This window comes from Sinohyriopsis cumingii, chromosome 1 (assembly GCF_028554795.1).
Source record: "Sinohyriopsis cumingii isolate HCF-2022 chromosome 1, ASM2855479v2, whole genome shotgun sequence".
NCBI lineage: Eukaryota > Metazoa > Mollusca > Bivalvia > Unionida > Unionidae > Sinohyriopsis > Sinohyriopsis cumingii.
The window spans coordinates 86012045-86038884 of record NC_142961.1 but is presented as its reverse complement, the minus strand read 5'-3'; the positions used below and the strand labels follow the sequence as shown (position 1 = coordinate 86038884).

The following is a 26840-nucleotide window of genomic DNA, read 5'->3' as shown; positions in this document are numbered from 1 at the left end:
CGGTTATCAGAAATATGGCGTCTGCTACAGAAAGTATATGTGATCTGTTAAGTCTCAGTGTAATTTCACTGTGTTTTGTGGTTAAATTTCCACAAATATGGACCATATTTAAGTCAAGAGATACAAAAAGTCTGAGCTTTGAAAGTGTATTGCTCGAGCAATGCGGGTAAATGTATGGTTCAATAAACTCCTCAAAACACACAATTTAGAGCGAAATCTGTAGTCCCGCAAATCAGCTATTATCTGGGCAGTGGCGTTCTAAGGGTAAATGACGTGGCCAGTGGCGTAAATGGCGCCCAGGGCGACGATGAAGGCTCAGAGGGCAATGATACTAGGGCAGAAGCCTGAGGACAAATCTTCGGAGGGGACTAGTGCCCCCGCTCGTCAGCTGTTGTGGGTTTGGGGCAGACTGGTTTTAAAAGAGACATCTCCTTCTACTGACAATTTTGAAGTGAACACTCATAATACAATTTAATGCCTTTGGTGGCTTTTTCTGGCATCCAAATTCTCTTTTGCTGTTTCCAAACAACCTTTCACAGTGCATCCACAAGTCATATTTCTTTTATTAATAAAACACCATGCAAAAAAGTTAACTCTAGAAATACAATCCTTTAGCAACAATCACTGTAACGTTTGGAAGTCATTGATCGCTACTGAACAAAATACACTTCTGACAATATACACAATTCAAACCAAATTACAACTGATACAAATTCAAAATGTCCGAATATGTCAGTAAAGAAAAAGGCATCAGAGTAATTAAAGCATTTAGACTAATAGTTTCAGTATGGCCTTCCAATTATGTGAGATACTTTTGAAATTTTGGTCTTAGGTACAATGTCTGCTGATCATGGAACATGCTATGCAGTTCAGGCAGTAAGACATTCCCCCTCCCCGCAATCTTACATATACATTTTAGGACAAATTTACATTTATAGTTCAAGTGTGGTCAAATTTGAAGAAGTAGTTTACTATAAATTACCATTTCCTCGGCTGAGTTGCAGTAAAGACTAGTAAAGTTACTATTGTTTGTGTAACTTCATTGGTGTCACTTTTCATTATGGAGTTACTACTGTGTATCTCAACCAGTAATAATGTATCATAATATCAACTTACTTTTAGCACATAAGTTGTAAATTGATCAGACTTCAATCTTATATACTATGAAGTCAAGGGTCTTGTTAATTCTTAATTTTTACTCTTTCATTTTTTTAAAAATACAGTTTAAAAAGTACTGATCTATAATTTCTTCATTAGGTAAACATGAAACATATTCTTGCAACAAATGAATGGTCTTTCTAAGAGATTTTCTATCCAGTTACCTTGTTGTTGTTGTGGGGTTTAACACCATTTTTCAGCACATGATAGGCTGTGTATGGCGGCCAGTATTGATGGTGGAGAAAGAACCCGGGAAGAACCACTGACTCACGAGAAGCTACTGGCAAGCTTTCTCACATACCCACATTGGCTGAATCCTAGACTTTACACAACTAAAGATTCCTTGAGGATGTACATGTAATCAAGAACTTTGAGAAAGCCATGAAATGACTTGACAAATCAATTTCTTTTTCTTTTATTAAAGTGATTCATATTCTGGGACTGAATTGACCACCTAAGACTACTATTCAAATTATACAAAATAGGCAGCAGGACTAAAGTCATTACTTGGGTCAAGGCTTCCATGGCAGTCCTTGATGTGATATTTCATAGTACAATCTGGAGTCAAAATGGGATTTTATCTCAGTCTTTAATTTGGACCCTTAGTTCAATTTTTTCTGATCTATATAAATGATAGTCAGCTTTCAACAACAGTAACATTCAATCATTTGCTGATGACAAAATTGTTTACCTATTTCAAGTAACACTGATTCCAAATGCTTACAGACCAGTCTAGTACAATTAAAAAACATGTCAATCTGACTTGTGAATTTCTTTTGATCTTTTTAGATGTTCAGTTTTTAGAATTAGGAAACAGAAGAAAGTAACTATATTTAACTACCCAGTACTACCCAGATATCAAATATACTCAGTAAAGTATTTTGGAATAAATATCTCCAAAGACCTGTCTTATAAATAATTCATCAATAATATTACAACCAAGGCAAATAACACACTAATATTTATCAAGAGGAACATGTAAACCAATAAATAAAAGATAAAAGAAACAGCATACAAAGGATATGTAAGACCTATTCTAAAATACCCCATCTCTGCTTGGGATTCATGGTAGAAGAAATACATCACCAAATTGAAATTCATTGTAGGACTGTTAGATACATTTTTTACAATGCTACCACACCTACTGTTTATGTTTTATGCTAGACAAACTTGAGATACCAACACTGGAGGCTGGACTCAAAAAATCTTTCCTTTGTATTTTCTATGTAATTGGGAACTGATCAGAATATATTTTACTTCCTACATCCATATAACCAAAAGACACAGGTAATACAAATGTATTACCTCCCACACACACACACACACACAGAGCACGCCCTTGCAAACACTCTTTCTTGCCTATAACCACTAGAATGTGAAAAGACTTGCCTTCTGAGCTGGGAAATACACTGCTTCCTTGATAACTTGCAAGAGTGGGGTCCATAAATGTCAACTGCAGCGTAAGCAGTATAGTGACAGAAACAAATTTTGCTTATCAATGACAGTGTGGGTGAGTAGAAGTGGTAATTTTTGTTGACAAATGAGAATTTCAATCTTCTTTGTCCTACAAATATGTTCTTATAATGAATTTTGGTATTAATGGATGTCATAAAGTCAAATACAATTTGAGAACTTTCTGACAGAATCTCAATATGACTCAAGTTGACATGAAGTAGACTTGCATATTCATGCAGTAGTAAAGTTTCCTCCCTCTTAGTAACGAACTATGTATCATTTGTAAGCAAAAACAAATAAAGTAATATTTCAAAGCTAGAGTTACACTCATAAACCAACAGAAACAAACACATATTATGGCTGCACTAGTTAGGTTGTAAAGGTAGCGGCTTTAAATGTTCCCACTTCTTTTTGATAGCACCTAGAAATAATGTTGTCATTGGTACTAATAAACACAGACAACAAACATATATGGCAGTTGTACTTTTCTGGACTAGAAGAAAATCTTAAATATGTACATTTTATTAGAACTTGCAAGTTAATTTTGAATATGTCAATGCAAAGTTTGAAGAACAATTCACATTTAGCCAAAGACAAACACACAGGAGTATATTGTGTGACTTTAACAAGGAATAATTATGATCTACAACTGGGTGAACTATGATGTTGGTACATATACTCTAACTGGTTGCAGACAACTAATTTGTTAATTACCTTGCAACATTATGTTGAAAGACCATTAAGTTTGCAACAGGTCTCAAAATAAAGGTTGTTGTTGTTGTAGGGTTTAATGCCATTTTTCAGCACACGATAGACTATATATGGCGGCCAGTATTAATGGTGGAGGAAGAACCCGGGGAAACACCGGAAAGAACCACCGACCCATGAGAAGCTACTGGCAAGCTTTCTCACATACCCACATTGGCTGAATCCGAGACTCGAACCCACGCAGACAGAGGTGAGATGGCAGTGATCCATAACGGACAGCGCTTTAGACCACTCGGGGCCCACAGAATAAAGGTAACTTGGGCCCTGGGTAAGCATTTAATTAGGTTTTTCTGAAAGTGCTTGTAGGCATCACTGTGACAGTCAGTTGACTGTTTTTACTTTTGAGTAGATGAGGGCACATCACATTTATGATGATTACCATTGAAACCCAGTATAAAGATAAAATTCAAACATGAATTTCTTATCAGATTTCTTGAATTGTTATTTGTTACTGCCATTAGGCATTTACCAACATTTCATTGATCAGTATTTCTTCATATATTGTGTCTTTTGTTGAGAAAATTTGTTCACAAAATCTACAAAATATAATTTTTGACTTACATTTGCAGATTTCATGACAATCTCAAATTTCCATGCACTAACCACCATTTTTGACAATAAAAAAGTGAAATAAAACACGGTTACTTACCAATTTTCAATCATGATTTGATAATGTCAAGCTTGTATTTTGCTGTTTCTATAGCTAAAAAGGGACCCACAGCTGTCTTCACGCTGTAAGAGGGTTTGCATGTTTTTGGGTGTACTAAAGAGAGGGAATAGTGTAAACCATACCTTGCACGTTTCAAGGTTGGTCTGCAAACATCCAATCTATAATCATTCAACTCAGTGTTATTTATTTCATCCATCATTCATCTTTTAGATAATTTATCCATCTACTCATTGACTCATCATTGTTATTACTACTAAAGTACCCCTTACCTTGATCTTAACTTTATGATTTGTATCAAATCCAGTGCTGTTAAAAATAGATTCTTCAGAAATATGTCTGTACATCCTGCTAGAGTTGTTGCTCTTTTGGTTGTACCTCTCATTCAAGAAACAGCGGGTGGGGTGGGTGTATCAATGTCATATGGATGCATTACTAGTTTTTTTATTTTTTTATTTTAACAATTTCATAAAGCAGACCTTTTACCTGTCATCTCTTGGAATTTCTCATAAGCGATCATAAAAGTTTGGAAGATCATTAGCCTTTGCTTGACATTTGTAAGTAATAGTGAACAGACTCTTTAGTGGAAAGAATACAGTTGTCAAGTGCTGATAGCTGTTACCATTAGAGAGGTACCAAGTCTGTTGGAGTTTTTGTTAAGAACTGATCACACAAGATTATAAAGTTATTGTTAAAACATTGTGTTTGGAGAACATCTAACATGATTTGGTGGTTGTCGTCTTTGTTTCACGGTGCAGAATATTTAATTGACATTGAGAAGTTAGTGTTCATACAATTAATATCATTTTCAATTTAAGGCTGGTCAAGAATTGGCTCAGAAAGTAATAATACATTTTGGCTGGATGCATGTGTCTGAAGGATGTCAGGTTCACATCATGCCTATCTGAACCCATGCCTTTTCCTGTTAATTAGGTTTACTAAGCTTGCTGATATTGTACATGATTTAAAAAAATTATGTAGATTATTTTCTTGCAGGTATTCCATTATGTTGAGTTACAGTTTTGCCATGGATTATCCTTTAAGCACCTACTTTGAATACACCTTCCTTGTTTTACAGGGTAAGTTTCACTAGTGTAGATTGGAACTGTACACTTGTCTCATTCCATCCTTCTTCAGTGTTCTAAAGATCTGACACAATGATAAAATGTTGTTTACTCAGGTTGCCTTTGACAATAAAATAATTATTAGATGCAATAGTAAAATAATTGCTTTGCTTAAAAATATTGTAAAACAGTAGTGTGCCTATTCTCACCAACCGCACCCATGCAAAATTACCAGTATGTGTCATAATGGTCTCATCTTATTGGGAATTAGCATATTGTTTGCAATAGCAACACAAATTAAATAACAAGACACTGAACTGAAATTTCTGTTCATGTTATAATTGGCTTTGTAATATTTTTAATGCATATTTTAATGGGGTCAAATTCAAGGCCATTGGGAAGAGGGGTCCATAATGGCAGAACCTTTTTTGGGGGGGTCAAAATGTCTTTAAAAATAACTGTAATGTGGTATAAATGCCCATGTGTTTCATTTAAATAATGGGTGAAAAAGAACTAGTTGTAAAAGCTAAAGGGATTCATAAGAACCTCTGGAGAATAAACATTCTTTACCACTCTAGGTAGCCTTGTTTCATCTGGTTTGTTATTTGTGATAAATATAGGACAACTACATGGCTCTCAACAGTTTCAGGATGAGGAATTTTTGAACTTTTCACTCATGGACTTAAGGAGACTCCAGCCTATTTCTGAGAGTCCCAGGTGAAAATGCATGAGTCCTTCCTTTTAAAAGGATTGAAAGGAAAATGAAAAAGTACATTGAACATTATTTTATTACATATCTGGATTAAATTCTGACCCTCCTATGATCACATTGGAGAGAAACTATTTCTTTGTAATTGTCCCAATCACTTTATATCAAGCTGCACTCTACCATCTGCAAATGAGTTTTTAAAATGAGTCAGTTTCTTTGCTTTTTCCTGTTCTCAGACAGAGCAAATGTATGTATGGTATCGAAGTCATCAAGTACAGAACACTCCTCCATAATTCTGATAAATTTATTCACTGTTTCATTTTAAAGAACTGTGCTTCTTTGCAGTCGTTATTTTTGACACAAATTTTGAGAGTTTTCTCGAGCATATGGAATTGTCTGTCCTTTTTTACATACTACAGCATCCCTCAATAACAATTAATTAATTCAGTTAGATTCATGTCAGCTAATGGCTGACAGCTGCAGGTTAATATTTCCGTTTTGAGTGAAAGAATTTTGCTTTCCAGCAGTCTTATATCACTTGCAAATTGCTTTTAATGTACCATCTATTCAACATTTTTCAACCTGCTTCTCCCACTCAGATCTCTGTTCATTGTTCTGCTGCCATTTTTATCTGCATCTTTCACTATACTCGAGGCTGAATCTGCATTAACTATACATTCAGAGTTTGAGTTCTCTTTGTTGTCTTCACTTGTGCCCTCACTTTTGCCAATATTATGCCTTTTATTAGCCTTAGTGTCATTTGCATGACGAGTCCATTTCCTGAAAAATGAGCTTTCCAGTAGTCATATACAGTGGGACCCCGCTATAACACGGTAGTTGGGAGCCATAGAATCCGACCGTGTTATGAACCGAACCATGTTATATGCAACCAAGTCAGTTAGCTTAAGAAAATGTACCCCCCCCAAAAAAAAGGGGGGGGGGTTAATAAATGCGGGCGGTAAAATACGTGCTTCGTCAGCACAGTTGCTATCTTGAATTAATGCATATTAAATGAGAAATACACCTGTAGTGAAAAGAGAGAAGACATCATGTAATAGTTTACTTTATTTAGAGAACCATGAATTGGTACATATACGTGAATACTGTTTATATATAACTGTCTAATGTATAGCATGATCAGAGTATCAACGCAGTGTACTCACCTGCGAACCTCATTATATACATAGAATCCACAATACAAGTGATTCCATCAAAAATATGCATACACAGCTTTAAAATATTCATTAATTTTGTAACAGGTCATATTGGTCTGAATTCAGAGGAAAAATATAGCACAATCACGTAACGAATGACGAAGCACATTTACTTTGAAGTACGTTCGAAGTCGGTAAAAGTTAGTTTGCATTTTAAGCCAAACTTTTTCCATACAAAAAGTAAACTTTCACAGCACAGTTAAAGTGTTCAGGTCACGTTGGAAAATGCAAAAATCTATCAGATTCCATCACTTTTATTTAAGTTTGGTACTGACTTCCTTTGAAGAAAACTTCTTTGCTGTTATTGAAAGATTGTAGTCGGCTTTCTTTGATGAAGGGAGCATGCGCTTTTGAAGTTGCCACTAAAGAACAGCTTTGGAGAACCAAAAGAATGCCCATTTCTTATTGTGGCGGCAACATCAAATAATTGTATTGCATGATTGAGACGGGGATTTTTTCCATTTGCTGAGTACGTTTTCATAACAGTCGGTGCTTCAAAGGTAATGTTTCCTTTGAAATTTCAGCAAACTGTTTTATCTGGATACATTTTTTAAAGGAATTGGCCGTCATTTAGACTATTCTAGTTACTGTCCTTCCATGCCTACTGAATAAACCAAAAAGATTTTTTTTTTTTTACATTTGTGGTAGCAGCGTCATGTTGCCTTCTATGCATGCATCAGAAAATTAACAAAGGGTCAACGGATGATAGAGACGCAGGTGTTCTGATGACATGGATTATTACAGAAAACGTGAGTGTTCTGAAGGATTTAATTCTGAGTGAAATGAACAGGAATTTTACTTACCATCCACACAAATGCCAGTCTTTGTAAATATATTAATTACTAGCGAGCGGCCGAAAATCCGATGAAAGACAGATTACGAGAGAATGCCTCGTCCAGTTGATCTCCGTTGCCAGAAATGTCAACAACAAAAAAGCGGATATTTCACAACATACAGAACTCGTGCTAGATATCAGGATAAACAGATTATGATATAACAATGCACTGTTTAGATGGTTTGTCAGTATAGACAAAGAATTTGTTTATGTAACAATAGATAAATTTCAGTGCATTTTATATCTAGTTTCTGGCTTCCTTTCATGGGGCCTCTAAATTTTTGCACTCCAAACCAATGGTTGTATATAAAAATTTAAATAGCCAACATTGTCGTCAACAAATAAAAAAACTACATGGTATGTTTTGCAGCCAATAAAGAAAAACAATCCAAGTTTGCGACATTGGCGAAGACCTATGCGATCCCAGAATAAACTTTCTATGCGTTTTTTTCTTCTTCTTACTTTTAAGAAGAAAGAAAAAGTACTTTTTTGTGTACGAGAAAAATAGTTTTTCGTGTACGAGAAAAATACATACAAAATTTCAGAAGTCAAGCCACGATCGTCTTGCATTTTTTATTCATACGCGATCTCTATCCCAAAACTTTTTACGTTTTTTTTGCACGTATTATTATTTTTTTTCATCTTGGTGACATCAGATAGAGAACTGACACATTTTACGTGATAGCAACATGCATTAAATAACAAGACTCCAACTTAAAATTTGTATTTGTGTTATTATTGGTTTGCAGTTTCTTTCTGCATATTTTATTGGGGGGTAGAATTCATGGTCACTTAAAGAACCTTAAGATTCCACTTCAGCATTTTTTTTATAACAATGGTTACTTTCTAAGTAAAGAGTAAATCCAACCATTTGGTAAATGTGATCTTGTCTCTTTAGCTAACCTGGACAAGATCTCATGAGTTTGATTATGAACAACATCAGTGATTCCTAAGGAGGTGATCAATCATTCTTTTGGCTGAGCTTGTGAATACTTTAGATGCTATATTGCTCACAAGATTCTGATAGGTTTATTATGTAAACTTATATCATTGGGACCTCAGTTAAGGTTGATTATGAGTGACATTATTATGCTTCATATGATTGACTAAGCTTATGAACTCTCTTGAGGTCATATTTCTGATCAATCTTGATATTTGGTATGTAGGCTTGTGTCATCAAGGTCTTAGATGAGTTTGATCATGAGTGAGATCCATGCATATTTTTATGAGGATTGAAGGTAATCAGATGGTGGGAATTGAACCTCAACATTCTGTTCATGAATCGATTGCCTTAACAATTGAGTCACTGCAGCTGCTTTGGGTGGGGATCTCAATGGTTCCCAAGTTATGACACCAAGGTAAAGAAGATAAACCCTGCGTGTATTAATTCAGTATGGCCACCATGAAGGCCATCTTAAAAATCTTGTGATTGCTACTCCACCTAAATTGATTATGATACTGTCAAAGGGTTTCGCCACAAGATTTATTATTAAATCTATTTGGTCCTAAATCAACATGTTACAGGTCTTACATCCAAAACTGCCTTCATAGTAGCCATGTGAAAAATCTTGTTATCACTAAAGAATGTCAGTGCTGGATTCCACACTCTGTGGTTACGAAGAAGAAATGGTCTTATATCTTGGATTCTTGAAAATTTTTGTTTTGGTCATTAGACCATTAGTTCCTTGGAGGTACTCATGTTTTTTTTTTTGCTTTTCAGTAATTATAAGCAACTTTGGCATTTTGGGTTTATCTTGACACTATCTGAGACAAAGTCAGTGCTCTATCTATGATATCAGATTCAAGGTCATGGGGCATGTTAATTTTGTACTGAACCTACAGGTATTTTATGTATATGTAACCTTAGACATGTATGAAAATTTTATCAATATCAGATTTGCTTTATTAGAGTTCCTCAAGAATATCAGAGACGGTTTTAGTCATTAGCAGTTAGAATGAATAAAAACAGTGATGACAGCCTGATTTACTGAAATTCTTTTTGGTCAGTAGAGTGTCAGTCCCATCAGGGAAGTCATAACTTGGTATAGATTATATAAAGTCCTGATTAAAGGCATGCTGATTGTGTGCTATAGACTGATAAATCATATCCTTTGTGTTTGGGTTAAATTGTTCCAAAAGTTTGAGCACGTGGTTTTTGACTTTGCTGTCCATGGTCAGGGTGTGTCCTGATCTTGTTATTAACCACAGTACTGTGTGCATGTGTGAGACAGACTGAGATACCAAGCCAGAAAACTTACCTTTTGGCAAAATATTAACATTATATTAGGTTCATGTTTGGAAGAATAAATTTTCTTGTCTAAATCATGTGGATATCATGATCACTAACAATATACATTGCAAGAATATTTAAAGCATGCATGCATGTTACATTCTAATAGCTGCATTAGATATTTGAATGTGATCCCAGTTTTTAGATAATGATAAATGTGTCCTAAAAATAGTTTCTCACTCACATCTTTGTTTTGTTTCAGATATGGTGCTTATAATGTTGATGCTACACACCAATGATTCTTTCTCCTGGAAAGTGATTCCCTCATTTTTACTGTATCCTTATCAAAAGATGACACCTGTGATACTATAGTCTGACTATACACCCACGTTTGTTTGTACCCCCCCTACAGATTTCAATAACGAAAACATTTAATGTGATAAAAAGTGCACAGAACTAAGTCAATTGAAATTGAATCATTGATTTAAAAATTGTAACCTGACTCTGACCAGAATGGCACTAATACTGGCATCCCCTGCACCTTTCATGCTTAACGGACTTTCCATACTAACATGGCGCCATATTGCGTACACTATGGGCTAGTTTATTTCCATCAGACAACATAATGACATTGTTCATCCTATTCAGTAACTGTCAGATAATTCTGTAAATTACCATTACATTGAGAGTTTGGAATTATATCCCTTTGCACACATGAACATAGAAATTAAACCGCTTGTTAAATCCACGTGAAAAGCAAATTTGTTGTTGTCATTCTTTTCCTTTGCTTGATTCGACACTGTCCATATCGGAAGCAGATGACATATGAATGTTGTTGTTCTAGGGTTTAACGCCATTTTTCAGCACAAGATAGGCTATACATGGCGGCCAGTATAAGTGGTGGAGGAAGAACCCTGGAAAACCCAGGGAAGAACCACCAACCCACGAGAAGCTACTGGCAGGCTTTCCCACATGCCCACGCTAGCCGAGCCTTGGACTCGAACCCACGCAGACAGAGGTGAGATGGCAGTGATCCGGAACAGTGAGCGCTTTAGACCACTCGGCCACTCGCGTATGAATGTACATCTGTAATCGCGCACATACCCCTTTGCTGGAAATGGACTTGTCCAGGAACTGCAAAATGGATTTCGGGCATGTCCATCTATTATATTGAAAACTTCGTTAAGCGTGAAACGCGCAGACGATCACGATGTTAGGTACACTCTACTCATAGTTAGGTTAGAAATTGTAAATCAGTGAATGAATTGACTAAGTTCCTTGCGCTTTTTATCACATTAAATATTTCCATTATTAAAATTCTATGGGGGGTACAAACAAATGGGGATGTATAGTTAGACTTTAGGTGCAATAAAATGGAACTGGTGGATAAAGAATAGTGTTATCATTATCCTGGTGATGTGGATAATTGATAGTGGTTTACTGTATTTGACCTGCACATAAGTATATGCACAAATACTGGTTTCTATCTATTTTACTTGCGTATAAATTACTGTCTTTGATATGTCGGTTTTTTTTATGGCAGCTTTAAACTTATTCAAATCTGTATAAATTAGTTTCTTCATTTTGCTGAAAATCACAATTTTTAGTTTTGTAATTTTGTCACTAGCTGTACTTAAAATACTCTTATACTCTTAATTTATATCACGCAGATTCATATCATCATTATCCTTTGTGTTAATTTTAAAAAATACTATTGATATCAGTCAACATCTGGTAGCAAAATATTTATAGGTTACTGCATTTGTATGGGAAAATATGAATGAGTTTTTCTGAGTAATACTGCATGACCTTGTGAGTACAGTAATAGTCCCCCCAAAAATGGGTTCATACTTTACCATGCAAGTGCAGTAACTATTTTTATTATGTACTCATTGTGTTTTTCTACCGAAGGCTTAATAATAAAAATAGTACAAGAAGCAAAGTAATTGAATTTATGCTGTATTCCAAAATAAATACACAACTGTAGATTCATCAGTACACAGTAACAATATTAATGCACACATAGCACTGCCCAGCAACCTTTGAACTTCATCACACACTTGACATTTGTTTTAAAATATTATTGTTTTGGTCTACTTAAACTTGAAATAAAATCATATTGTGAATGAATGTGCATTGAAACAACTTTTCCAGTTCATCTAGAAAGGAAGAATTTTGTTTTTCTGTTGATCCAACAAAATTTTGCTTTTGTGCTTGTGATGGACTGGACATTTTTAATAGCTGAGTCAGTTCTGTATGATGTACATGTGATTTGAGCAGTGCATTAGCATTGAATCAGTGGTACCTCTGTTTGTTCTGTCATTGATTATTTGGAATCTTAATGTGCTAAATGTATTATTTTAATTCAAATTATCAAAAAGACACTATGGAATATCACATTCATTTCATTTTTAGTGCAGAGAGGAGAATGTGATTTCTGCTGTAAATCTTGTTGAAATTAAAGTACAGTTTTGCAGTGTGTATCAAGTTTTGGAACCCATGACATGGGCCATGTAATTCAGATTTGCACAACTAAGAAAGTACATTGTGAGGAAATTCAGGATGTGAAAATTTAAGTATACTTATGAACATTCTTATTACCAGCTAAAGAAGACATTTGCTTATGCCCTGTCACTTGCATGCTTATTGTTGGAGGGACTCCAGTGCTAGGTTCATGACCTGTATGGTGTCTATAGTGGCTCTAAATACAATTGTTGTATCAAAAATCTTAAACAGCAAAATTTGCAAGGCAGCTTCTGTGTGACAGCTAGCGGAAATAAGACTTTCTCATCGTCTTTGCTTATTGGCTCTTAATATTCTTCCAAAACCTTCAGTTCCATTTGTTCTCGAATTTAGTGTTTTGACTGACTTGTAAAATGGTATGTATCTGATAGATATGCAACAGCCCATGACCACACCGTATGCTTTCCTAAGCTATTGTTATAGACCCTAGAGAGCAGTGGTTATAGAACCATTCAGTTTGCAAAAAGTTATCAAGATTTCTCCTAAATAACTGTTTAAATGATCAGAAGGGTATTTTCAATACTGTCTCTCATGATTATTGTGGACATTGTAAATATAACTTTGTTTGCTTGTTTCAAAGTGTCATTTGTGACTCTTTGAACTCGTTCACATTGTTAACTTTGTCATCTCTACTTTCAAATGGATGAAATAGTTTGTTTAGTTTGTTCACAAACAAAAAAAAAAAAATGAAACCAAAGTGTCTGCTACATGAATGTACATTGTTAGTTTACAATCAAAGTAGTTTCTAATGCATGATAGTATTTTTAGACACATGTTGTTCATTGTGAAGCCCTGCAGTATGGAAAAATACTGACAGTGTAAAGTTAAAAGAGAAAAAAATGAGCATATAATAATGTGTTTTTTATGTACAGTTTCAAATTTGTGATGTCAAGGAAATCACACAATGAGCATAGAAGCATTTGCCATACACCATAAATATTCACTTATAATATGGATTCAGCTGCAGACTGCAAAGACTCCGCTCTGCAATCACATAATGCACCAGCAGATTTGGGTCTCCAGGTTTCTAGGAATGATCAATAGAATAGATGATATATATATCCTGATCTGCAGGTGCTTTATGCAATTGCTGATCTGAGTTTATATTGCTAGCAGTTGACCATGACTTGCCCACAAGTTAGTACAGTATCAGATGTATTGTGCAATGTGTCATTTTCATGATGTCTTTAATATTTTCATTGTTGCTGAAATACGAAGTGTTTTCATACATTTTGTACATGTGATAAGCCCTTTCATTGAATTGAAAAGAAATATAAACTATATTTATTGATTTTGATTTGCTAGTTATAATCTAGAATACCAGTGGTAAGGCAGTCTTATCGCTGAGGTGATGGAAACAGATAAATGGAAACATGTTCTTGGCTTTTCAGATTTTCCAGTAGTATTAATTGCCTTAAATGTTATGTTTTCCTCATGTCAAAGTTATAAGCAAAGTATTTCAAAAAGTGACAATTTTTGGGCAGAGAATATTATTAACCTTGATTCTCTGGGTTCCAGTACGTAATTGCTGTTATGACCAATGTTATACAGTAATCCTATGAGTATGATGTTTTTCTGTCAGCAAAGTTGCTCCTTTTCCTTAATAGAACAGATATTTTGCAGTATATACATCAATTGCTTACAGACTTGTTCCAGATGCTGTTTTGAAATTTGCCATGGTAAGTTACATTTGCAGTCACGGTAGTTAAGTTAAAGCATCAGCACATCTTTGTTCTAGCACAGCAGCATTGATTTCACAGCTCGACCATCAAAATGCAACCTAGTTTTTACCTCCTAAAAATGAAGACATTTTATTATATACCTCAGTACTTGCAGCATTAACTATGCAAGTGTATGTGTGTGTGTGTGTGTGTGTGTGTGTGTGTGTGTGTGTGATATATAATTCATTACCTGGTAAATGTACTTGAGGAATGTGTGTGTGTATGTGTAGGAGTGTTTGTGCAGATGTGTGTGAGTGTGTTTCATATGTGTTATATAATTCCTGATTGCCTGAGAATATTTTTAAAATAGGATTTAATCACAATTCAGCTTGCTGTTTTTGGGGTGCATAAATTCATGGTTTTTTTTAGCATGAAGCAAGAGTAGTGCATGAAGAAAGACCTAGATGTCCTATTCTTGAACATGTCTTGGTTCACAAAACAAACTTGAAAGGTAGAAATTATATTTTACTATCAAAGGTCCATCTTTACAAACATCCTTCACATTGTTTCCATTGATTTCTGAAAGTCCTTTCATCCATTGATAATCTATTATGAAAAGGGACACAGCCATTAAAGTGCTGACATCACTGAAGACCAAGTGAGCTTATGGTATGGCTGTACAAGTCATGTTGTCTGTCATCTTGATGCATGTCACAGGGGTCATCTTGAAAATCTTGTCACAGATTTAGGTTTTGCAGAGTTCTTTCCCTTGCCCACACAAATTTGAGAATAGAATTAATTTTATTACACAAGATGCTTAATTTCAATAGAAAAAGTTGTAACGAAATATATTAAAACAATGGACATTAGGAATTGTAATGAATTATATATAATTTAAAGTGAAAAAAGTAAACAATAGCAAAATAAGAACTGAAGTAACCTTTTCAAGTTAATAATAATTTAATATAATTAATTTTCTAAGACTAGTTTGAAAAATACCAATGTATTATTACAGTCTTGAGAAGAAAGTGATTATATTAAGGAAATAAGCTGTGTTGAAATTGACAATAATGGAGTGTAACCTCTAGGATGAAAAGACTGAATGTGTCTGATGCACACCAATAAATGTATCCAAGTATCAGAATTTCGTTACATATTTAATTATTTGCAAGAAAAAGATTTTGCTTTAACAAGAAAATATTTGAACCATTTTCACATTTATAAATATATTTGAAAAAATTGTTGTTAAAAACTTCATTACTTCTGAATATTTTGAAGCAATTTTGATATGCTTGGTTAAAAAGAATTTGACAGTTGCTAATATTGCCATATTAAAGTGCCTGAAATATTTTTCATTTATGTTCTTTCATGTATTGTGGATTATTTAAAGGTATTTCTCATATTCAGTGCCATTACTCATAAATTATACTACACAATATTTTCAACAGAAGACCCTTTTATGACCTCTAGTTGGTTCCAATTAAAAAGATGTGTTGATCTGACATCAATATGGCCACCACAGAGATCATTTTGACAATATTGTTATCTCTACCCATTGTAGATTGAGGTCATATCTGCATGGGGTTTTCACTTAAAGTCTGCTTGTAATATTTAGTTGGTCCAGATGAAAATAGTGCAGATCTAATATCCAACATAGCTACCATGTTAGCTATCATGAAAATTTTGCTATTGTTATTCCTCAAGAATGGATAGGGGGGTCCCGAGTGGCCGAGTGGTCTAAAGCACTCACCGTTCTGGATCACTGCCATCTCACCTCTGTCTGTGTGGGTTACAGTCCAAGGCTCGGCTAGCGTGGGTACGTGGGAAAGCCTGCCAGTAGCTTCTTGTGGGTCGGTGGTTCTACCTTGGGTTTTCCAAGGTTCTTCCTCCACCATTTATACTGGCCGCCATGTATAGCCTATCTTGTGCTGAAAAATGGCGTTAAACCTACAATAACAACAACAACAACATCAAGAATGGATAGGGGTGTTGTTTTTTTCTTACATCAGAAGACTTCTTTTGATGTCTTGGTGGTCCTTAGTGAAACTGGTACTGATCTTTCATCCAATATGGTTTTCACAGTGGCTAATTTGAAAATCATTTTATTTCTCAAAGACTGCTCCGGTGGCCTGGTGGTTAGAGCATCCGCCTCAGATGCGGAAGGTCATAGGTTCGATCCCCAGCTGAGTCATACCAAAGATTTTCAAAAATGGTACTAACAGCTGCCTCGCTCAGCGCTCAGCATTAAGAAGTTAATGTTAGGACTGGTCAGTCTGGTGTCAGGATAATGTGACTGGGCGGGACATCATGCTACATGTCTGCGGCATGATGCCCCATTGCTAGACATCACTGTAAACTGTCACACTGCAGACATCATAGCGATATGACTGAAAAATTGTTAAAGCTACATTAAAAATCCAAATCACACACACACACACACATATTTCTCAAAAGTATCAGTGATGGTCTCAACATGCAGTAGCTAACAAGAAGAAATGATCTTATGTTAATTTATGGAAATTCTTTTTGTCTAGCAGAGGGCTTTCAAATTCATACCGGTAATGCCTGCCAATTTACCATTAAATATAGCCACAGTTTCTAAAAAAAAAAATGCATTTGGACAACTTCTCAAACCCCAATAAACACTTAACCAAATATGCCAGAAACCATACTGGTATAGAGGGTTTTCAATTTGTTAACAGATAATGCTGATCTGCCATCATATATTGTAACCATTGCTAAACAAAACAGACGAGAATCTTTTTATCAAAAGCCATATGATAGAATTTAACCAAATTGTACAGAAAGCATCCTGGGTTTTCAAATTTATAAATGATACCAAGCCACCATGAGATATGATTGCTGTTACTGGAAGTAGTTGGGAAAAGCTCTAAACAACTTCACAAAAGCTGTTGAGCAAAGATTGACCAAATGTTAACAATGTATTCAGGTATTATGCATTCATATTGATATAAATAGTGTTGATTCCACTCCACAGAATCTGACCAAATCTGATAGAAAGTATTCTGGCATGAGGTGAAACAGGTCTGCAGTGTATCCCCCAGGTGGATAAAATTGAGTGTAAAAAAAAAAGCTTGGTGTCAGAACAGGAGGTCAGATAAAAATATGGGGGTCAAAAATGTACTGACAAATTTTCATCCGACCCGTACTTTTTCAGCATGAAATAGGATATTGCAACTTGTAGAACATACTGTCTTTCTCTATAAACATACAAATAAACCAACATGCACAATTAACAAGTGCATTGCATTGTCCATTCAAAGAATAATTTTATTAGTTCATTTTTCTTTCAGTTTAAAGTCGTATATATTTTTGTAGCAATATCATAGACCAACACATTACATATAAGCCAATACAAAAGCCAAATAAATCTTTTTAACCAAATGGCAGTTAATTAACTGTCTGTCATAAAATGTGTACTTTCATCACTTTCATTGTACTTCGTCCTAGAACACATTTATCCAAAATTCAAAGAGGTTAATGATTCATCTTCTTCCTAATAAGTTACACTTGAACTTTAAGACCTTTCTTTTATTGCAGCAAAGTTAAAAACCAACAAAATCTGCAATGACCCCCTGACTTTGCAATCCCAATAGCACATTTGTCTCTGCAAATTTACTGATTTATTTGTTGTGAAAGAATGTCTTGGGTGACAATGTGTTCTCCAGATATCTTGTGGCGAACAAGGGCAGAAATTTTAAATTTTTTAAACCCTGTCATGAAAGGATTATTCACTTTTACAGTCTTTGCAATCACACGATCAGAAGTCACACCGGTCATCCTAATGGATGTGCCATATTCCAGTCAAGTGAATTATTTTCTCCATTTTTCATTAAAGTTAGATCCACATTTACTCTTTTGTGTTCTGCTTCTTTCATTTTCTTTGATATTAATTATTAGTGCATGCCGTTTTAATCTGGACATAACTTTCTAGTGCAACAAACAATTAGGTTAAACATCTGGATGACATTTTGCTGAGCTCGATGGAAATCACATGAGAGCTTGTGATATTAAGGGAAATTACTCTGTCATAACATTGCCTATGCTAGTCTGGTTCCCTGTTTCCTGTTTCATATGCTCCCTGCGTTGCACTCTGCTACACGAATAGCGGAGTGCAACGCAGTTAGCATACAAATCAGGGAACCAGTCTATGCCTATGCTCAAAGTATACATGATGCCAACCCTCATCCAAAGCATTGGATATTAAATAAATCAACACATTATGCGACTCCTTTGCATAAAGAAATGCATGGCAACAAAGCATGTGCATCAGTATTCTCCAGCTTGCATCCCTGATGCACAAACATGAGTAAAAGGAAACACTGAGTCTGCCACAAAAATGGCTGATGTTACTAAAAATAGAAAAGCCTGTAATAAGTACTTTAAGAAAATGCTTGGTAGAATTTTACCAAATTTGACAGAAAGTATTTAAGGTTGAAGACCTTTTAGACTTATACCAGTGTTGCCATTCTGCTATCAGATATGGCCACCTTGTTTAAAAATACAAAATAAATACCACTGAGACAGCTATATGTGAATAAAATAAAAATGCACTAAACAGAATGTGACCAGTTTCAGCACAAAGTATCCTGGCTTATGGGCCTTTAAATTCTGAAGACATGTTAATGATGTGCTATAAAATGTAGATGGAAATAGAGAAATCTGAAAGTCCTTGAAACCATTTTATTTAACACATATACAGTCAACAGCACTGTTAGAAATTCTAGAGTTAGCTTAATTTTTATTTAGCCAACTACTTTTGCTTTTGGCTGTTTAGGCAGATGTCAGCTAGATCAGTGATCTCAGGTACACTTGGGTCTCTTGTTTCAGCATGACACTAGCTGGTTTGTCAAATAGCCATGCTAAAGAAATCATTTATTTATCCTCTGTTTAATACATAGTAGTAATGATCATAATAATATGGAGAAAATAAAACATTTATTTTGCAAGTTTTTGTCAAAACCACTATAGTCTGACAATACAAACCCGTTTGTTTGTACCCCCCTACCAATTTAAATAATGGAAACCTTTAATGTGATAAAAAGTGCAAGGAACTTAGTCAATTTATTCATTGATTTATAGTTTCTAAGCTGACTCTGAGTAGTGGCCCTAACATCGTCATCTTATGCGCGTTTCATGCTTAACAGAAGTTTTCAGTATAATAGACGGACATGCTCGGATCCATTTCCAATTTCTGGACAAGTCCGTTTTCAGCAGTGGGGTGTATCACGACTACAAATGTACATACATAAGTCGTCTGCTTACGATATTTACAATGTCGAATCAAGCAAAGGAAAATAATGACAACTTTAAATTTGCTTTTCATGTGGATTTAACAAGCGGTTTAATTTCTGTGTTCATATATACAAAGGGATATAATTCCAAACTCTCAACGTTATGTAATTTATGCAATTATTCAGCAGTTGCCGAACAGGATGAACTACATCATTATGTTGTCTGATGGAAATAAACTAGCCTATAGTGTATGCAATATGGTGCCGTGTTATTATGGAAAGTCCGTTAAGCATGAAATGGTGCAGGGGATGCCAGCATTAGTGCCATTCTGGTCACGGTCAGGTTAGAAATTATAAATCAATGATTCAATTGACTTAGTTCTGTGCACTTTTTATCACATTAAACGCTCTCGTTTTTGAAATTGGTAGGGGGGTACAAACAAACAGGGATGTAGAGTCAGACTATAGAATTTCGTTTGCAGTTTCATGAAATATAGCTCAGAATGTTGTTTATAGTTTTGTGGTGCCCTTAATAGTTAATTTGAAACTGAATCATTGTCATGGTAATGAGCTTAACATATCTCATTAATTTTTATTTGATAACATTAAATGTAATCAAACAATATTTGTAATTAGAATTTTACACATTAAAATGTAAATATTAGACAATTCTCTCAAATTGAAAATAAATCCAAATTTCCAACAAAAATGCTAATCACCTCTGCAAGAATAGTTCATGAGGAAGCTTCTTATCTTTTGTTTTCAGAGCTTAGGAACTCCACTGAGTATATTTAGCAAGTCAACTCAAATTCTTACACTATATAGGAGAAAAGATCCAGGTCAGCTTAGCCTTACCACATGGGTAATTGTCTCATATGGATGTCTTGGTAAGTCATCACTGAAATACCATCAGCCCTATCCAATCCTAAACACGCCAATTAGTTGTTAAGTATTTTTTCAGGGATCATCAGCGGCATATAATAGGTCTCCTCCCCTGCTTTGCATCAATGAAATTGTGCAGAATTCTTAGTTTTGTGCTATTTGTTTCAATTACTCCCATTTGCAAAAATGGTATGCCTTAGATCCATTCACATTCACACTGTAGACTAATCCCTGGTTATCTGAAATATGCCTAGTGGTTAAAGCATCTGTCTTGGATGCAAAGGTTGTGGGTTCGATTCCTGGTCGAGTCATACCAAAGACTTAAAAAAATGGTTTTAATAGCTGCCTTGCCTGGTGCTCAGCATTAAGAGGTTAATATTAGGACTGGTTGGCCTGGTATCAGGATAATGTGACTGGGTGCGACATCATGCTGCATGTCTGTTGCTTGATGCCCAAGTGCTTGACATCACTATAAACTGCCACATTGTAGCGATATGACTGAAAAATTGTTAAAGCTACATTAAAAATCCAAATCACACACACACACACACACACACACACACTCTCTTGCTATTTCTTTCTACTGTAAAGGACAGTCCTCAGGAGTGCAACATTTTTGCCAGTTTGCAGGCAAAAATTAATTCACACTATGATACAAGTTAATTTAATGACAAGAAAATATGATTTACAGTAAATTGGATGTCCTGATAAAGCCGTTGCCAAGGATTTGGATCCGATGCTCCTGATTCTGGAGAGCATCTGAGTAATATTACCAAGTTGTCACAGTCACATTTGGCAACTGTTTGCTGGTGATCTGTGGCCATTGGATTCAGGTTATTGGAGATGAAATATGTACATTGACTGAAGTAACACATTTTGATATATAAAAAGTAAAAGAAATTTAGGAAATACTTGTATCAGCACACTAATTCTGTTCCTTTATAGTCTTGGAATACGGTTCATTTAGTTACATGTTTATTAGCAGCAATACATTACCTGCTTTTCTTGCATTGCTATATCTTTTTAGTATTTTTTTATGGTGCTAGTTCCCATTTCAAGGATATTATTCTGTCCTCCAGTTAGTAATTGGAGATCTGTAATAAAAACAACATGATCCTAGTCTGATACCTCAGTCCACTTCCAGTTATCAAATATCTTGCTGCTTTTCCCTGGAGTCTGTGCATTTCTACACATGTTTTTGTGTTGTATTTGTTATTTTCTCCTTAGTCCTTTACTCCAGTGCCTCATATTCATGCTGAGGTGTTCACCTAGAGCCCAAAAGAAGAATCTTTTCATTTCATTTACAGTACTTGAATAGTATGTCAGCTGACTGAGGTATTAGACTGTGTTCATGTTGCTTTTTATTCTACATGCCATAGGTGACAAATAAGAATAATCTCAGTGGACTGGGGGCTAGTACCAGGAAAAGATGAAGCAACTTAATAATAGCAGGTAGTACACAAGGAATATTAAGTTTACCCCCCTCCCACATATTAGATTATCTTACTTATGTTAGACATAACATATACAAATACCAGCCTTGGTTATGCTGCATTTTCTGAACATAATTGCATTTCAGTGAAATGACTGGAAAATTTAGTGCAAATGAGAAATTCCAGAATTGGTCAAATCACACCTGTTTACTTTTTCATCCTATACAAAAGCTAGGAATTTGAACTCAATAAACTGCTTATTTTCATTGTACACTATAATGCTGGTTTCTCAGACACTCATGGGCCTCCTTTAACATGGTACTCTGGTTAAATGGATCTGGACAAAGTGTATCACTGGTGTCCACCTAAGGTATAATGGGAGAAGCTTTTTGATCCATGGGACATTTCAGAGTTTGGAATGGCAATGAGACACGATAAAGAAAATGACACTACATGGAATTTATTGATAACAAACTAGCAAGTGTAATCAAGACATCACAGTGAAAGAGCTTTGACTTCAATACAAGCCTGCAATTAATGACTACTATCTCAATGATTGCCATTTTGTCACAGCTAAATGCCATCATTATGGGTTCCCAAACAACCAACAGTATCATGTACAATTTGTTTTTGTTTTAAAGTTTTGATGGGTGTTATATATTTATGCCAGATTGGATGGAACTTACTTGAAAGAACCACCGACACACGAGAAGCTACTGGTAAGCTTTCTCATGTACCCACATCGGCTGAATCCAAGACTCGAACCCACACAGACAGAGGTGAGATGGCAGTGATCTGTAACGGAGAGCGCTTTAGACCACTCAGCCATTCGGTTATATTTAGTAGCATTGCATTCTTCAAATATGCACTAGCAATAAATGACTTTTTATTTTGTTTACATCAGTGCATTAATTACTTATGAATGTATCTAGGATGCTTAATTATTAAACATATCGATTCAACATGGATTTTCCCCAGTATTCTGTTCAAAGAATCACTACACTGATTAAGTTCTTTATATATTCCCTTTATTTTAATTTGTCGTTCATAATGTGGAGCATATTATGCTCCCATCTGTGTGTCTGTTCAAAAGCCTATTACCTATTTTGTTTCTGTTTAGTAACTTGAGTTCTACACTGTCTATAACTATGTGTACCGAGCTTTTAGGCTAACTTGCACTTGAGGTAAGGAAGAAGCCTATTGATTTGGGGGTTAAGAGGTTAAAAGTCAAGGTCATGGACTGAAAGAAGGAAAATACTTTTTGCATAAATAGTTCAGTTTTTGACCATGTATCTTTGCTAAGTTTGTGCATGAATTGCACATTAGGTAATAAAGTAACAAATTAATTTGACCTGTTAAAAGGTCAAAGGTAAAATTGTTTCCAAAAGACAGAAGAAAAATGGTTTGGGCATGTTATCTTCAATTCTAGATTGTGTACTGTTACCAAATTTAGGGGAATGGCTTCCACTTAAGATATGGAAAAGGCTCATTGATTTTGGGATTAAAAGAGCAAGGTCATTGTTGGTCAGAAAGAAAAGGGTTTCTGCAAATAACTTTTGTTTTAGAGGAAGTTCAATAAGAAAACTTTTTAAATGGATTTAGAGAGAAAACTATGGATTCTGGGTGTAAAGGTCATGGATATTGTAAATTAACAAGAAAAAAAAAATGTCTTCCTTGACACAAGGTCCAGGTTATTGAGACCTGTTTGTCAATATCTCCAGAATCAGCCATTTATCTACATAGCAGACTATTAAATATGGTATGGGTGCATAATGTGCTGTTAACAGTACTCCTGTTTTACATTTTTATTGAAATCTAGAACATTAGATACACGTTCAAATGCATCAAGACTTACTTATGTTAGGCACTCATTTGGACACAACATATGTAGCAAAAATAAATTTTGTTGCATTTTCTGCAAATAGTTTAATTTGAATTAAATGACTGGAAATTTCAGTGCAAATGCCATTCCAGAACCAGCCAAATCATGCATGCTTGCTTTGTCTTGATACAAACAGCAAAGAAGCTGTACTCAATAAACATTGTATTTTCTCTTTAGGCTTTAAGGCTTCTTTCTTTTGAATGAAAGTAACATTCTTCACTGGTTTGCTAATCTCTAGGAAAAGTCAGTTAAAATATTAACAATTTTCTTAGGAACTACATTAAGATGTAATAACAGTTGATTGGTTTAGTTGGATAGTGATCTTGAAAATATAATACAGACTTTACATAGAATGGCCCCCAGTGTGCTCCAGAGTAATAGAAAATCACAACACTTTCATTAAGCGTGTACATGACTGGAATATATTTGGACACAAAATTGCAGCACTAACCCATGCTCTTTGTTATGTCTGTTTGAAATAAAATATTTTTACTTTGTTTGAGAAAGCAAACTTGTATTTTTTGTTTTGCTTGCACAAATAAATAAATTGGAAGTGTGAGATAATACGAGTAGCACAGTTTTATGCAGAATTTGAATAATGTGGAGTTGATCAGTAAATAACTTAGCCAAGGGATAATTTATGCAATCCATTTAGTACATATCAATGTATCTTTTATTGTCCCTTTGTTTTCCTTGCAGCTCGATTTTTCACAACAGCGGTGAAAACAGGAGACATCTTTGTTTTATTAAATTTTGGCACTGGAGCAGCATTAAACTTGACAGTGGTGTCTATGATTATCTATTATGGACAACGAAAAAGGCAAAAGCTATATTAAAACTTTATCATTCCATTACTACATCATGCAGTTTGTGGCAGTTGTATTTCCTAAAAGGTGTTGGGGAAAATCATTGTAATTTCAGTATTCATATTAATAGATCATTTTTACTAATAATAATGCATTGTATCCTAGTGGCTTCCTTTAGATTGAGAGGAAGATTTCTTTGAATTGTACTACACGTTTATTATTACACTATTTCTTTTGATTCAAATGGCATAATCCAAATTTTTTTAACAATGTAGACAGTAAAAAGCAAATTAAATTAAAGGGATGATACAAAGAGGTGCTAAACAAGACAGTAAAATGTCCAAGACAAAAGACTGCAAGGTCTGGGTAACTTGCTTGTATAATATAGTTACGTTTTTTTTTTTTAGTGGTTCTTTTTTTAATTAGTGAAGCCATATGTGCATGTGGTCATCACCATTGCAATGTCCAGCTGTTCATTAGACCACAGGATAACTTGCTGACTTTCTTACTCAAACTGTATGTTGATTGATCAAAATATTTATATATAAATGTTGATGTTTTGTTTTGCTGTGATACATTATGCAGCTAAAAATAGAAATATGCTCATTAAATTATGCAGAGTTTGAGACAAAAATAAAATATTTCCTTCCTGTGATAAAATGGGAAGGTAAGAGTATGTTTATTTTCACAATACAATTATTTTCCTGTATGTTGTTCACTAGACCAATAAAGAGCATCATGTTACAGGCAAAACATCACTGACTAATGTCAGATGTCTGGATTGTTTGAATGGAAACATTGTTGCGTTATTACATGTATGTGGTTTTCTTCTTTTTTTCCTACAAAATTCCTATTTTGTAATCCTTTAGATATATTTATATAATTGCGACAAATACTTTATCACAGTTCTTGAATATTTGAACAAAATGTTGACCAACCAAGTGTATATTATTTCATACACTTCATACACTCTTGTGTGAATATCTGTAAGAAGGACTTTTAGAATCATGTGCAACAAACAATGAATAGAAATTCAGGTAATCAGTGAGCCATTATAATAAATAAAAGGATAAATATCTTTGAATTTCAGTTGATAACTAAATTTTTGGGACATAAAGATAGATCCACCATGACCAAATATTACCCAAGTCAATTCTGTTCAGTCAAGTATTACACAGCAGAGTACACAGTGTTACAGTCGGTATTAAACTGAAATTCTGCAGACTTCATGTTGCTCATAAATAAGTATACATGTGTAAAATATCCAGTAAGTGCTTTTCCAAAGACCATATCAAGGCAGTCAGTCCAGGCTGGCATGATTGGGTATTGAACCTGCAATGCTGTAAAATCTGTTGTTGAGTCATTATTTAAAAGAAAGTGAATATGTATGGTGCATTTCGTTTGTGCATAAAAGAAAGGGAGTGGAGGACAACAACTTGACGTGCAGTGGATTAATTTGTTCATTATTCCTTCCAGTAGTACACATTTCTCTTCCATATTTTGCATATCATAGCGTTTCATGGCTTCACTGATTAATCGTAGGTAATTTCTTGCCGTGAACAGTGTGCTGCAAATCCTTCAAATCTGAAATAGATTATAGAATGTGTAAATCACTGGAAGGAAGCAAACTTGTTAAATATGATATTATATTCAGCAGATATTGGGACTAATACTTGTTTCTACATATGTACCCACTGAGCTCAAGAGAGAGAGGGAGAGAGAGAGTATAAAAATGTTCCACTTGAAAACTTTAAACTAAAACCAAACTTGTTCTTATCATTTATCTGTATACACTTGATCTGGTATGTAGAAATATAGGTGGGCAGATATAATGATAAATGTAAATGCAGAAATTACCATCCTACAGTGGCAGGCCCAGTAGGATGGGGTTGGAAGGCATATGGCCCTGAGGGGCCTCAAAAATGTTTTTTTAAATAAACTAATGAATTAATAAATATACTTCATTGTGTACTTAGTTGTCTTTTAAATTTTTATATAGTAAATTATATGGGCTTTGTCGGCATTCTGAATTTCAATGTAACCAGGGCCTAGTGTCTCAAACTCTTCATGTGACCCAGGCCACTCTCAGCTTCTGAATGGCCTTGTACAGTACATACCTGCAAATAGATAATCTTTGTCCCAAAACTTGCCAATCTGCTTAGTTGCAATTACGTGAGATTGTAGCCAAAGCAATAGGCTTAGTTGTTCTAAAGATAGTTGTACTGTTGTCAATTGATCGATACTTGGTTGTTGTCTGTGGTTTGGGGGTTTCTGTCTTGGAGTGAATTGCAGTTACTG

The 26840-nt window shown here is 34.8% G+C and overlaps 1 protein-coding gene across 1 annotated transcript; it reads left to right on the top strand.

Moving 5' to 3' along the window:
• Positions 1-25360, top strand: LOC149807281 (solute carrier family 66 member 3-like). The gene is made up of 6 exons (XM_089964528.1): positions 1-166; positions 5045-5127; positions 10363-10435; positions 14236-14302; positions 20306-20426; positions 24436-25360. The coding sequence occupies exons 1-6, from the start codon at positions 15-17 to the stop codon at positions 24570-24572; spliced, it is 633 nt and encodes a 210-aa protein (XP_089820654.1). The 5' UTR covers positions 1-14; the 3' UTR covers positions 24573-25360.
• Positions 25361-26840: the final 1480 nt, after the last annotated feature.